Below are 16,062 nucleotides of genomic sequence, written 5' to 3' on the forward strand. Positions count from 1 at the left end.
TTTAGGGTCCCAAACAGAGGATGCATATTCTATTATTGGCCTAACCAAAGTTAAATACATTTTTACATCTTATCTTCAACTATTTCACATGCCGCATTACACTTTTCACTTGTATCTTAACATATAGGTAACTTGAATAAAAATGTCCACAGCCTCTTCAGACCACACCTCTCTTTGTTGTAGGGATGTAATTAGGTCTGGACAAGTTTAGAATGATTCTGTAGTGTCATTTGTCGTGCTGATTATGTGATAGCTTCACATTTAACATTTGCAATCTTTACTTAATTTAAAGGTCCATTCAGATAGTGAATTAATAAATAGATGAGTTATTCAAAACTAATTCCACCAAGAAAATGTACAGTGCTAATATTTAAAAACAGCAGTATACAGGTAGTCCACATATAGAATACCAAAACACATGATTGTAACCAATGAATCTTACATTTATTTATCAATACTTCTACATGAACCAAACTTATTTCATCAACAAGTATAAGAACTAAAAGAATGCTGTACATACATTAGTGTCATCAAATAAGATTCTATACATGATATAATGAAACATTCAATATCTTACAGCTAGATGCCATTGGAGAGAACACAAAAAGAGCCATATTTTCATGGTGAACATTTACATACACACACACAACTTTCAAGCTATTGAACACAAACAGCTCTATACATAAAAAAAAAGAGGTAAAATAGTTGTTCTTTTATAAGTGTACACTGTAACATATGAAGTATTTATTAAAACTATAAAAAAAAAATGACAACTGTTTTTTTGTAACAAGTTTCTGAAAAGGTTTCACCACTTCGTTACAGTCCAAATTTTGTATCTAGAGATTACTGTTTTTACCCTCAACAATACATAGACATTCCTTTGAATTTTGATATACACTAACTCAACTTTAGTACAAATTATAAGACTACAGATTCATCACAAACTTAGTAACTAATAAAATATTTTCAAGGACTAATGCAGGCAACAATTAAAAATAAAGCTATTGTTACTAAGCATCCAAGTCTCTTGTGAAACTATGAACAACAAATTACAAAGCAGACAGCTAAAAAAAAAACAACAGCTGTCACTGAACATATCAACAAATTATGACCTTTTGAAATGTAAGATATAAAATGTGATGACATTGGTTCCAATAAGAGATAATACCAACAAAATGAAGGTGTAAAATAAAAAATGATTATAGTGAATGAGGGGTGGAGCGGCTGCGGTGGTTGAGTGGTTAAGCGCTTGGCTTCCGAACCTGGGGTCCTGGGTTCAAATCTCGGTGAAGGCTGAGATTTTGAATTTCTGATTTTTAGGGCGTCCATGAGTCCACCCAGCTCTAATGGGTACCTGACTTTAGTTGGGGAAAGTAAAGGTGGATGGTCGTTGTGCTGGCCACATGAAACCCTGCACATGAACCGTTGGTCATAGAAATAGATGAACTTAACATCATCTGCCCCATAGATTGCAAGGTCTGAAAGAGGAAACTTTATTTTATAGTGAATGGAGATAAGAATTCAAAGTAATAACATCAACATCCATTGCCTAAGTCTAAACAAATTGTCTAACAGCTACATCCACATTTGACCTTCAAGTACTCAGCACAAGGCAAAACAATGTCAAACCTCACATTTTCACTGGTTCTCACAATTTAAAACTAAATCCTTCATCTTTATGTTCTCACTTTTACAACCTCAATACAACAGACTAATACTATTTATCCAAATCCTCATTCATCGCCTGTCTCTGTGATGCCTGCTTGAACGATCACGATCTCTGTCTCTAGTCTGTTCTCGTCTGTCATAATCTCTATCACTGCGATGATCCCTATCTCTGTCATGGTCCCTTCCACGATCTCTGTCCCGCCCTCTGTCATGGTCCCTATCACTTCTTCTGTCATCACGACTTTTCAATTTGAGACCATGAGTTGTACGCCGAAGAAATTCATCAACATCTCTTTCATACTGCAAAACAAATGAATGAAATAAATATAAAGAATGTATGCCAGGCTTCAGCACACACTTTTCCTGATTAAATAGTTTTATTCTAGTTGAATCTTCTTTCCTTTTTTTCTGGCTTTTTTTTTTGTTTATTTATTAATTGAAACTTTAAATCTTGGGAAAAAAAACAACAACTAGTCTCAAGACAGGGATCTGTCCTGGATAAAAACAAAATAATGTGGAAAATGATGTGTCAAGAGAGTGAAATATAAGCAATAATAACAACCCAAAAAATTGTGCACACATTTACTTTTTCTTTTCTTTTACTAAAAAGTATTTTTAACAGATAATTTTAACAACATATTTATAACATAAAAAAAAATATTAAAGAGTTGAGTCAAAATGTTTAACTGTTGCATAAGGAATGACTCAGAAAATATTGAGATAATAAAAAAAAAAAAAAAAAACAGCAACAGAGCTACTTACAGATCTTTTACTGCTAGATTCTCCCGATCTAGATGCTCCAAAGTCAGTTGGACCCAATGGAAAACCACTTCTTGGGGGTCTTTCAAAGTGAGGAGTGAAACTTGCCTGATCAAAGAAGCCTGGAGGCTGATAAACAAAACAAAAGAGATTTAGAAATAATCTTGAATGTCTCACCTATTTAAACAAAAGCTATGGAACCATGAAATATTCTATATAAATAGTACCTAAACTGGTTGTAGTTGAGTACTTTAACAAAAGGTGACAAAACATTTGTTTTGAGTTCAATTCAGTTATATTAAAGTGGCATGTTAAGTAAATCAATAGAGGCCTACACATAAAAGACACACAATGTTTGTCAAAAGTAAAGCTCATGTTTTACAGTGCTGCTTTATCATCAAAGTACAACATAAAAACAAAAAGGGTGAAATAAAGCTAAAAGGCAGAACATTATTGACAAGAAGATGTATCATTACTTTCAGGTCACAAACTTAAATTAGCATTACATTTATAAGCATAAAGTTTAGTATTATTTTTAGATACACTAAGCTTGATACTTTTTATTCAATAGAAGGATGAACAAAGAGTGTTAACTAGGAGTTGTATTTTTGGTAATCAATAAAACTAACTTCTAAATAAAAAAGCACTTGGACTAAATTCTAAAAGACCTGAGGGTGTATTGTTTCATATTTTAACTGACAGTGCAAACATCAGCCAAAGCTAGTAAGGAGAAAGACCCAACACATGCAAAATGAATTGCAAAAGACAATAACTGAACAAACTTGAGTGAACCAGCCTCTACTTACTGGTCCAAATGGAGCCATTGGATGAGGTGGAGGTGGTCTTTGGTTGAATTCTCTCATGTAGTCTGAGTAGGACTAAAACAAAACAAAATACAGCATCAACACAACTGTGGCAGAGCCATTTATGCAATAAATGATCACATCAAAATCTAGAAGACCCAATGGGTTTATAAAATATTAGACAAGCATATCTTGTCATTGAACAGGCCAGCACTGACACAAAATTTTGCGGATATCCAGCAATAAGCTAAAATATATTTATTTTGGGATAAATGAAATTAAAATGTGCCCTATTAAAGCAAAATCAGTAATTAGTGCTAAAGTTACTGAATTACTCATAAAGTAAAAAAAAATATCCAAACCTTTTTTTTCTCTGGTAATACATTTTCACTGAAATACTAAAGTTGAAAACAGATAAATAAATGAATAACAACTTGATAATATTGGTAAAAGACATTGAAAAATAAAATGCTTAAATTTAAAAAAAAATCCAAATTAACTATAAGTACATTTCATTTACTTACAATATAAAAAAAAAAACAACAAAAAAACTGGAATATCAAACCAAATTTTTTGTCAAATTCAAAAGAAATGACTAAAACAAGATGTTTACATTTAAATCAGCTGGCTAGCCGCAAAATAATTTGTCAGATTTTACTTTAAAGATTGATGGCTGCAATGAGCCAAGTTTAATGCTATATTTCAACTAAATTGGTAGTTATTATTATTTTACTTTATTTAATTTTCTTGCTTCTACAGCTAATTTAAATTCTTCACTGGCTAGGGCAACTATCATCATAGCAAAAATTAAAATGTATGATCAGTATTTTATCTCCCTGTAACACTTTCACATACACATATTTTTTTAGGAAAAGCTTAAAAGAGTTTGGATTTTGCTGTACTAAAGTAGTTTACATAGATTGTTTTTTTCTTCTTCTACAAAGAGCTGTACAAGAGAGAATCTATTTTTCATAACTAATTCCAGCTCATGAATCATCATATGTTAATCCTTCAGGATTGCCTCCTCTCACTGCTAACAAACCTGGAACATTTCTTGCTTTTTGTCAACTCTGAAATTTATTCTGCAGGCATTTGTAGTCTATCCCAGGATTAACATTAGATTAGAGCCGGAACTACTTTGTCACACCCTCTGCTCCATTAGACTAAGAGCTCATTTCACAGACACATACATAATTTGTTTCCACTATTTATAAGTATATTCATCACAGCAATACAATGACTATACTGATTGAATTAGATTGCACTAGATAGTACATCCTCTCTCTAAACACTTATTAAAAAGCTCCAACTAGATTTTCTCAATGTTAAAATATATTTTTTTTGTTACTAAAACCAACTTCTCTCTGTTAAAATCAGACATTCACATTGCTTCCTTCTAATCACATGATCATAGTTTTTTAAAATTATTATTAAAATGTGTTCTGAGTCACAATGTCCCAGCATCAAAACAGCAAGTGCAAACAAAGCAGTGATCACTGATCTAATGACCTTTGTTTTGAATTTCATATAATAATGACATTTGTTTAGAATTTCACTTAATAAGTTTTATATAAAAAGGTTACTTTTTTGTTAATTTTTTTTTTACATTGACAAATTTGGGAAACAATAATTGAAAACAATGTATTGTAAGTTCAGAGACAAAATGTCCAGGGTTACAAATCAGTAATGCCTAAAAGTATATCTATTCTCTTTCATTTTGTTCTATAAAAACTATTTGTGAAAACTTAATATAATTAAGTAGAGAGTAATAAATTAATGAGAAACTCATTTTCTTTTTCATGATTAATATAATTCTTTAAAATAAAAAAAAAAAGAGCCTCTCTTTCTTTAAAGTTCGAGCAAGCCAATAATAAAAAAAAATATATGATATAAAATAGAAACAGAATCATTTTAGTACTATGGTTATTAAACAAACTTTAAAAAAAAAAACCACACTTCTAGTTCTTCATTAAAACAAAAGTATGTGTTAGGATGTGTGAAGTCCACAAAATGCAGACTGTGGAGTACCTCTCAGACAAACACTGATGTACATATGACAATGAAATGAAACAAAAATAACTAAATAGTATTTGAAACATTTTCATTGTTTTCTCATTTATGTAAATGATGAATAAGTTAATTTTTTTTTTTCATTTGAATCATGATCAGACTATGGATCAATCCTGAGCATGGAATATTGAATTTGTAGATAGAGGTTCCAAAAATAAACAACAAAGGACCTATTAACAGCATCCTTTAGAAAAGACCAAATGGATCAACAAACAAGTATATATTTTAACAGTAAAAAAAAAAATCCCAAAAAGAGATTAATAATGGTAACATCAATATAACGTACCCCATTTATAAATGTGTCTCTTCTAACTCCTGCATACCTTGGTGACCTTAAGAATTAAATAAAAATAATTAATTAGTAATTTTGTATTGATGTGTTAAAATTGACAAAATATGATCCATGATAATATAAAAAGTACACACCTGTCCATTCGCCTTTCTTTATAGAAAGCTGTGAAATAAAAATAATTTTTATTATTTAAAATGAAATTTTAAATATTTTTGTGCATTTTGAAATTATAGAATTATATATATGTAGTGTAACAGAGTTGATTTTCTGCGTGCGTCCAGCGTGACTGAAGGTCATGCCCAGTGTGTGTGTTTCATGTCCAGTGTGTGTGTGTGTATAGACTGCATCAGTGGTATGCTGGACGTGCTGGTTTCATTCACTGTTTACTGTAGTCTAATTTTGTCGAATAAAGCCATGTTATTGGTATTCTAGTCGTTATCATTTCATTACAATTTATTCGACAAAATTATGTATCTGGATTAGTGTTGGATTCCTTAATCTACAATGGATAAATTACTCAGACCGAAAGAGTTGGACATTGATCCTAATGCTCCTCTGGCCTCAGAAAAATGGACTCACTGGTATGACACATTTCAGAATTTTCTTTCGTCCATCAAGGATATTAACGAAGACTTTAAACTAAAGTAGTTGAAGAATCACGTATCTGCTACAGTTTATATGCTCATCAGTGATGTATCGTCCTATTCGATGGCCATAGACACACTCAAGACTACTTATATTAAGGTAAAGAATGACATTTTTGCTAGACATTTGGTTGCTACATGTAAACAGCAGCCGGGCCAAACGGTAGAGTCCTTTAAGCTAAAGTTGCGAAGCCTGGCCTGGGACTGTGACTTTAAAGAAGTAACTGCTGAACAGCACAGAGACATTTGCATTAGAGACGCCTTCATAACTGGTCTGGCATCCAACACTATTAGACAGCGGTTACTGGAAAAGACATCTCTTACTCTACAAAGCGCTTTTGACGAAGCTAGAGTGTTAGAAACAGCGACAACGCATGCTCAGGCTTACAATTCAACGAACGAAATCTCCTGTGGGGCAATGAAAACACCAACTAGCTCCCATCTAGAAACATACATTTCTATTGAAGACCTGGAATTAAATGCCATTAAGTCGCTATGCTACTTTTGTGGTAGGAGGAGACACTCTAGGACTGAATGCCCTGCTCGAAATGCATTATGTCATCAGTGCGGTAAAAAGGGACACTTCCAAACTGTTTGTAAATCAAGTAAAACAACAGCCAACAAAGCTGACAGCAAAATATCACTGACCAGTGTGATAACTCCATGTACCTTGTCATCAACGCATTTCTATGGGCTTACACAGTCTACGGCACAAGTGAACGTCAACGGGTTGCTGTTGCAAGCTCTCATAGACACTGGCAGCTGTGAAAGCTACATATCAGAAGCCATCGTCAAGAGAAATAAATGGCCAGTACGTCCGTCTACAAACAGAATATTCATGGCCACTACACATCTTTCTGAAAAGACATTAGGACATACATTTGCCGATGTCCAGTACAAGGGAGAACACTACAAAAAGGTCAAACTTTCTCTACTTGCTGGATTGTGCTCGGATGTAATCCTTGGTGTAGACTTTATAAGTCTTCATAAGGAATTGACCATACCGTACGGAGGAAAACGCAATCCTCTACACATCTGTGGTCTTAAAGCAGCACGAGTCAAAACACCGAGCCTATTCAGTAATCTAACTTCTGACTGCAGACCAGTGGCTACTAAGTCCCGAAAGCACTCAATAGGTGATAACAAATTTATTGAGTCTGAAGTTAGAAAACTCCTCTCGGACAAAATCATTGAACCTTCAAAGTCTCCCTGGAGAGCACAGGTGCTTGTGACAACAAAAGAAGGATGGTCATTGATTACAGTCAAACAATAAATCGCTTCACCTTACTGGATGCATACCCAATGCCCCGAATCGATGAAGTGGTAGAACGGATATCCAACTATTCCGTTTTTAGTACTCTAGACCTCAAAAGTGCCTACCATCAAATACCAATCAAGACTGAGGAAAGGCCGTTTACTGCATTTGAGGCAAGTGGCAAACTCTACCAGTTCTGTCGCATCCCTTTCGGTGTTACCAACGGAGTTGCATGCTTCCAGAGAACAATAAATCAAATTATTGAGAATGAAAAGTTGCAGGACACCTTTGCATATGTGGACAATGTAACGGTATGTGGTCATGATCAAGAGTCGCACGATGAGAATATGCAAAGATTTCTAGATACTTCTAGAAAGTATGGGATCACATTTAATGAAGACAAAAGTACGATAGCCACTGACAAAGTTTGCCTATTGGAATACGAAATTTCTAAAGGCCTTCTCAAGCCAGACCCCGAAAGATTCCAGGCTTTAAGAAACCTTCCTCCCCCTCATGATATGCGCTCACAAAAACGGGTCGTGGGCATGTTGGCGTACTACTCACAGTGGATCCCAAATTTTTCTAACAAAATAAATGTTTTGGCAAATAACACGTTGTTCCCTCTTTCAGAAACAGTAAAGACAGCCCTTAACGAATTAAAGCGGGAGCTGGAGAAAGCTGCCATCTTCACCATCGACTATACTCAACCTCTGACGGTTGAAACAGACGCTTCGGATGTTGCAATAGCTGCCACCCTCAACCAGGATGGCCGCCCCGTGGCGTTCTTTTCAAGAACACTCTCTAAAAGTGAAAGGCGGCACTCAGCTATAGAAAAAGAAGCTTATGCCATTGTAGAATCTTTAAGGAAATGGCACCACTACTTAGTAGGAAATCGCTTTACCCTTGTCACGGATCAACGCTCTGTGGCCTTCATGTATGACAAACAGAGCAAAGGGAAAATAAAGAATGAGAAAATTCAAAGGTGGAGACTGGAACTGAGCTGTTTCCACTACGATGTCTTGTATAGACCAGGCAAACACAATGTAGCGGCTGATACGTTTTCTAGAAACGGGTGTGTGTCAGCTATGAGTCGAAATGAATTGAAACTGCTCCATGACTCTCTGTGTCATCCGGGAGTAACAAGACTATGGCATTTAGTGCGAGCGAAAAACTTACCTTTCTCTTGTGAAGATGTTAGGCTGGTTGTCAACCAGTGCAGAATCTGTGCCGAAGTAAAACCCAGATATTTCAGTAATTCTAATGGAACTCTAATTAAGGCGATGCAACCTTTCCAGAGACTAAGTATGGACTTCAAAGGACCGCTCCCTTCTACATCTCGGAACACATACCTGCTAACTATAGTTGACGAATTTTCAAGATTCCCGTTTGCATACGCCTGTTCTGATATGTCGGCTTCAACAGTAATCGGATGTCTAGATAATTTATTTGGACTATTCGGAGTGCATGACTATGTACACTCTGATAGAGGTACCTCATTCATGTCAAGAGAGGTGCAGGAATTTTTACACGAGAGAGGGGTGGCCACAAGCAGGACGACCCCTTATAATCCCAGAGGGAACTCTCAAGTAGAAAGGCTAAACGGGTCATTATGGAAAGCTATAACTCTGGCCTTAAAAACTCAAGGACTCCCGGTTTCCAAATGGGAGCAGGCGTTAAACCAAGCCCTGCACTCTCTTCGTTCTCTGCTCTGTACCGCTACAAACGAGACACCTCACGAGAGAATATTCAAGTTCAATCGCAGGTCCACCTTCGGCAAATCACTCCCGACATGGTTAACTCAACCAGGAAAAGTGTTGTTAAAAAAGGGAGTCCGTACATCAAAATATGACGATGGTACAATAGCTGTGGACTTAATCACATGCAACCCACAGTATACCATTGTAAGACTTCCTGATGGAAGAGAAGAAACAGTGTCATTGCAACATTTGGCCCCCGTTCCAAGAGAGGGAGAATCAGAGGTGTATCAACATATGGAACATGAAGACTTTGAGCCGGAGACAAACCCTATAACACAGATGCAGGTGCCTACTGACCATGTGACTATAGAACCAATGGCTGCTCCTAACACATATGTACAACAAGGGGAAAATGGACATCAAGAAGAAATAAAAGCAAGGGCTGAGTCTCCTGTTAGAGAGCCGCCGATGTCACCAACTTCAAGCGACGGCAGTATTGGTCCTGGTAGATATAACCTAAGACCAAGAACAAGCACGTAACACCTAATTATAAGGTCTAACATTTATTTAATTATTTTTCCATATCACAAGTTCTAACTCAGTAATTGTAGGCTTAATATGACACACTTTGAACTGATCATTTTATAGTGCATAGCTTTTCTAGTTAGACTTTTGTATTGTATTACTTATTACATTATTATTCAAGACAACTGGTCTTAATATTTGTACGCATAAAATGACACTTAGGGACTGATAATTGTATAGTGTATAACGTGTTTGTTTATAGTTATACACAATGCTTTTCAATAGAGTAAATCTGTAAGTATTCTGTAGGGATACTAAGGCCTCTTATATCGCTGTCCTTCACTATTATTTACATGTTTATGTTCCTATAACTTTTAGGCAGGGTGATTGTAGTGTAACTGAGTTGATTTTCTGCGTGCGTCCAGCGTGACTGAAGGTCATGCCCAGTGTGTGTGTGTGTATAGACTGCATCAGTGGTATGCTAGACGTGCTGGTTTCATTCACTGTTTACTGTAGTCTAATTTTGTCGAATAAAGCCATGTTATTGGTATTCTAGTCGTTATCATTTCATTACAATATATATATATATATACATAGTGCTTTTTTTGTAAAATAAAATAGGTGCCGGTACTCAGTGATTAGGTGCCGGTACTCAGTAGTTGATTGCCTAACTTTTAACTACTATAAATTAATATTATACATAGGCTTAAATACAAGAAAAGTAATAATTTTTCCAAAAGGTGCTGGTACGCCGTACCGCTATATACAGTCACAAAAAAAGCCCTGTATATATATATACACAAGATAAACAAAAAAAAACTGTTAAATCTTAGATTGCGAGTTACCTGGTTCAAAAGCTTTTTGAACTACTTTAAGCAAATATAAAAAATAAATAAAACTATTATCTGCATCCTGAGTATACAAATTTTTAGCATTGCAAATAAGTTGCTTTTACTTCTGTTGGGAGCTGGGAGGTGTGTGTGTGTGTTTAAGATTTGGTTATTTGTTGTGCGTTAAAAAGACACATGAATTTTAATGGATGTTCAGATAATTTATTGATATTATTATAATTACACATCTTCAATCATAAGGTTAATTCTTAAGTAACCTGCTAGATGGGTATAACTTTAGAACTATAACCCACCTAATTAATAGTATGGTAGTACAATTCTATGAGACTGACAAACATTAGCATTAACTTTATTTAATAGCCCTAGTAACTAATTTAGAAAAAAATAACAGCCCTGCATATCTTGGAGTCACCTATGACCTGAGACTAACCTGGAAAAACCAAATAGATAAAACACAGAGTAAAGGCATCCAGAGACTATCCCTCTTGAAAATATTAGCTGGCACAGATTGGGGAGCTAATCACAACATCCTGAAAAAGACCTATACCAGTTATGTAAGACCTGTACTAGAATATGGTGCCTCAGCATGAGGCTCAGCAGCTCAAACCAACCTAAGAAAAATAGACAAGGTTCAAAATATTGGTCTAAGGATAATGACAGGAGAGCAATCAAAACAACACCCATAAGAGCTATGGAGGAAACCGCTGCCCTGATCTCTCTGGATGAAAGAAGAGAAATAAAAATCCTTTCCCAATTCACTAAATTGGAAACTTTGGAGAGGCTCAGCAGCCCAAACCAACCTAAGAAAAATAGACAAGGTTCAAAATATTGGTCTAAGGATAATGACAGGAGCAATCAAAACAACACATAAGAGCTATGGAGGAAACCGCTGCCCTGATCTCTCTGGATGAAAGAAAAATCCTTTCCCAATTCACTAAATTGGAAACCTTGGAGAGGCACCCACTCAGAACAAAAATCCACAAAACTGGCACAAAAAAACGTCTCAAAAGGACCAATTTCATAAAAGAATTTCTAAACCTATAAAAGAAACACCAACTTGAAAAAATTACTCTGGAATCCTCGATACACTATAATGAATCTCCACCCTGGGACGAAAGCCCTCTTCCTACTATAAGGGACCATATTGAAAACATAAAAAGAAAATCTGATTACAGACCAACAGAGCTCAAGGAAATAGTGAACTGTTTTCTACATACCAATTACCCTAGCAATCAGTGGATCAGAGTTTACACGGATGGCTCATCCCATAAAGCCACCACAAATGGAGGAGCTGGAATACTTATCGAATAGCCAGTTGGAGGAAAACTAGAAAAATCCATTGCAACTGGAGAGCTCTCTGACAGTCACAGAGCAGAAAGGGAAGCACTAGCACTAGTTGCTACCATGCTAGCAAATCATCAAAGTTCCCCTCACAGTCAGATTGTCTTTCTAACCAATGCGAAAACAACCCTCCAAAGCTTCCTCTTATATTAAAAACCTCAGAACAGCACTTACAAAGCTCAACAACAACAGCAAAAAAAACTGTTATTCAATGGATACCAGCTCATATACAACTAGAAGGAAATGAGAAGGCTGACACTCGCCAAGAGTGGGAGAACTAACTCACAAATAAACTCTGAACTCTATCCAGAAGAAATTAATTGTAAATAAAATAAATGAGAAATGGACAAGCTCTCATCCAAATCACAAGAAAGATAACGCTTACTATAAGCTATCCCGACAAGACCAACATCTAATCTTTTGACTCAGGACTGGACACAACAGAATGCGACAACACATGTACCAGAAGCTCCAAATTGGAACCAGTGAAATCTGCCCATGTGGAGTATCACCAGAGAATGCCGACCACGTCCTCCAAAACTGCTCTCTTTACCAAGAGGCCTGTGTAAGACATTGGCCCCAAATCACCCCAATAGAAAGAAAACTAAATGGAGAGTTCCCTGATTTGGAAACCACTGCGCAGTTCATCTCATGTATTGGTCTAGTCATATGAACATAACAATGAGAACGATGAAGAAGAAAGAAGACTAATTTTATTCAGATGAATGAACAACTCAGTAGGCAATGTTTGGAAATACATATTTTTAAGTTCCAGTCAGATATCAGGCTGCTTTTCAAAATCTGGCCATTTTCTGATATTGGCCTGATAAGCAAAAGTATACTTCAGTGATTACATTTATTTTTTTAGTTTGTGCGTCTTTCCTAACTATGAGACATTGACCAGACGTCTGTCTTGCGGTGTGGAGCTATCTCCAGAAGAAAAGATAAACACCCCTACCCCTTTAATTTGTTTACTTCATCACATTGAGTTTATAGATTCTATATAGAGAGTGACCACATTAATTCAGAAGGGATTAACATACTTAGTTCAGACAACGTGCTGTCACTTAGTTCTATTCCTTTCAGATTGTTAGGAGGGGGTATAAGGTGTTTAATAAAGTTAGTAATCTTCATTTCTTCATGTCGTGTTACAATCGACCTTAGTCTCAGCACCATTTATTTTTATGAGCACACTTTAACCAAAGGAAAAAAAAAGGAGTTATCTATATAGAACAGTTAGTTTCTTAAATAAGAATCTTATTTTTTTAGTGTAAAATGAAAGCTTCACACAGATGCTCTCTTCATATGAATGTTTAAAAATGCTATTAAACAGGAGCACACAAATGGTGGAATTTCAGCATGGTCTAGGAACTATGTACTCGCAATCTAAAATTTGGCAGTATCAAAAAATGCATATATTTTAAAAAGATAAACCTAATAAAATGCTTACGTTCTCGATCGTAGTTACCACGGCTACGCTTAGGTCTTGGGCTTGGCCCTTCATAAAATTCATCTCTACTATGGCGGCGTCTAATTTAGTAAAAATAAATTATTAATTCAAGTTTGATTCCATAATCTTAAAAAAAAAATGTTTTAAGATGGCTTCCTTCATAAATCCACATTGTTTATTTTCCAATGAGAAATATAAAAAAAAAAAAGTCAGAAAAAATAATTAAGTTAAAATGTCAGTGTCAGTCAAAATCTGGAATGATTGTAGAACCCTTACAAATAAAACTGTATTTGTAAAAAGAACAAAGCTCTTCTCTATAAAATATCTTGAAAAAAAAAAAGTTTAATCTCAGAAGTGTATAAGCAATCCATTTCTTTGATGGTGGAAAAAGTTTTAAAAAATATATTTACTTGCAAATTCTAACTTTGGAGTGAGTTTTGAAACATCATGCTAAACAGTATACAAAATCCTTAGAATACCTTTATTTTTAGCTTTTATAAAAATAATTTTTTTTAAAAAGTTTTTTACAAAAAAATGAAAAGAGTCAACATTTCAGTATCAGATACAAAGAAGATAACATTTATTATGTAAGATTTACCAAGCTAAGTGGAATTTGAAGAGTTGACTCACATTTTTTAAATTCTTAAGAAAAAAATTATTTGAGTAGCAGCCAAACAGAGTTCAAATTTATTATAAAATGTATTTATCTATTTGGCTCTTGTAATAGTTAATAAGTAAAAATAGTCCCTTATTTATTCAAATTAATTTTCTTAATATATGACTGTCAGTTAATTTGATATGTTTTGGACTAACAAAAACAACTGCTGAGCTGGCAAATCACATTTTATATACTAATGTATCATGGGATTGAGAATAAAAATATTGTTTAATTAAGCTAATTTTCATAGCTCTTAAAGATGTATAGACCACAAGGTCTGAAGGGGACCTTTTTTTAAAAAAAAAAAATAAATGTACTTCTTGTTATAAATTGTACTTTCCCATTGACAAAAAAAAAAGTGTAATTTAGACCTGGGAATCCAAATTTTAAAAAAATTTAGTACCAGGAAACTATAACTTCAAAAAATGTATGGGTCTTCTACACTTAAATAGAAATTATTTTATCAATTAATAACTATGCAATAAAAAGTATGTAATATACCATAATTATATATGATATGTATAAAATATATATATTAGCTCTGCAGATTTGTATTAACATTATGTCAAATCAATTTTCTTGTACTAGGAATTTGTTTTAGTGCATAAATATAAAAGCTTAGTTAACATTTATTTTGATAAGATTTAAATAACTTCAAGTTTTTGTACTTTAAGAAACTATTATTTATAAAAGAGCAAATTATTTTCAGTTTATAAGTCCAAGTTACAGTTCCCAAGTAAAGGCTGTAATAAAATGAATGTCATGAATGTAAATAACAAAAGCATCTTCATTTTGAAATGATATTTATCTAATAGATAAAATGACTACAAGAGTCACCGTGGATGAAATGGTAGTGTCTGTGAAGAATACTGATGGTGTTATTTGGTAGGAAAACAAAAGCTGAATGGGAAATGTTGGTCAAATGGAAAGCAACAAAGTAAACATGATGCAATACTGATGAAGTGCCATAATTTGGATTTAAAAAAAAAAGGATAGAACAGAACGAAAGTTAAAGCAGAACAAACAATAATCATACCACAGCGCTAAGCAAACCATCCATGTATGAACTTGAAATTACTCCATATTCAGTCAGAATTAAATTATCAGTCCATTATCATGAATGAAATCATCCCCAGAACACTAATTTAAATTCTGAGTGTCCATTTTTATAACAATTCTACTTCTTTGGGTGTATATATCTGCATTTTTTTTTACATTTCAGTCCTCACTTTGACCTATGCTTATAGAAAGTCCAGTTAGAAAAAAAATTCTCAAAGGATTTGTGTCCATAATTTCAGTCCAGAATCAGCACAGGCCATTTTTAATACATCACTATCACTTATAAATTATCACACTAAACGTAATGAAAGTCCTGATAATAATTGTGTTTTGTAATAGATAATATCCTCTTCATGATGATTACTTATGTAAATATATAAAAAAAAATTAAGTCTTTCATTTTACTCCAGTGACAGAAACATCCATTTGGTGGTTTCCAAATAAACAAGTCCTTTTTTTTAAAATTTATATTTTAGATTTCTGATTCTTAAAAAATAACCTTAACCATAAAAAGTATAAAAAAAAGTCACTGTTGACAAATGCTAGCAAATAACATTGAAACAAAAGCTTAGCCTGGTGCACAACAAACCACGGTGTGATACATAAATATTTCATACAGAAGTCATTTCTGTATTATGGAGGAATGCACAATCTGCATTGGTTACACATTTGCCCCTTTCATAGGCAGGGGAAAAAAATAAAGTCCTTGATAAGCGTCCAAATATATTACTCGAGCCACAGATTATCCACATAAATTGCAGACACATAATTGGTATAAATCCATCAATGAATTCAGACGAGTTCCATTTTATTGAGAAATATAATTTGAAAATTATCCTTTGGAAATGAGATTTCTGCAAAGTCCAATCAGTCCTTGAAAGAGGCCCTTAAACCTTTTGACAAGGACATGTTAAATTATTAGATTACTGAGCTAAGTTAGATTTAAAATATTTCTGTTCCCTTTTTTTAAAGAAGAGATTTACACTACTA

General features: G+C 34.2%; 1 protein-coding gene across 2 annotated transcripts in view; it reads right to left on the reverse strand.

Moving 5' to 3' along the window:
• Positions 1-422: 422 nt before the first annotated feature.
• Positions 423-16,062, reverse strand: part of LOC106058448 (YTH domain-containing protein 1-like) — a 37,603-nt gene continuing 21,963 nt past the window's right edge. Inside the window, exons 11-17 of one of the 2 annotated variants that reach the window (XM_056029180.1) lie at positions 13,356-13,435; positions 5,727-5,754; positions 5,587-5,632; positions 3,593-3,628; positions 3,234-3,305; positions 2,431-2,556; positions 423-1,968 (exon numbers count right to left, since the gene is read on the reverse strand). In XM_056029180.1, the coding sequence (XP_055885155.1) occupies positions 1,738-1,968; positions 2,431-2,556; positions 3,234-3,305; positions 3,593-3,628; positions 5,587-5,632; positions 5,727-5,754; positions 13,356-13,435 (619 nt within the window). In that variant the 3' untranslated portion in view covers positions 423-1,737. The remainder of the gene's footprint in view (positions 1,969-2,430; positions 2,557-3,233; positions 3,306-3,592; positions 3,629-5,586; positions 5,633-5,726; positions 5,755-13,355; positions 13,436-16,062) is intronic. The other variant, XM_056029181.1, reaches the window with a different exon arrangement.

This window comes from Biomphalaria glabrata, chromosome 5, assembly GCF_947242115.1.
Source record: "Biomphalaria glabrata chromosome 5, xgBioGlab47.1, whole genome shotgun sequence".
NCBI lineage: Eukaryota > Metazoa > Mollusca > Gastropoda > Planorbidae > Biomphalaria > Biomphalaria glabrata.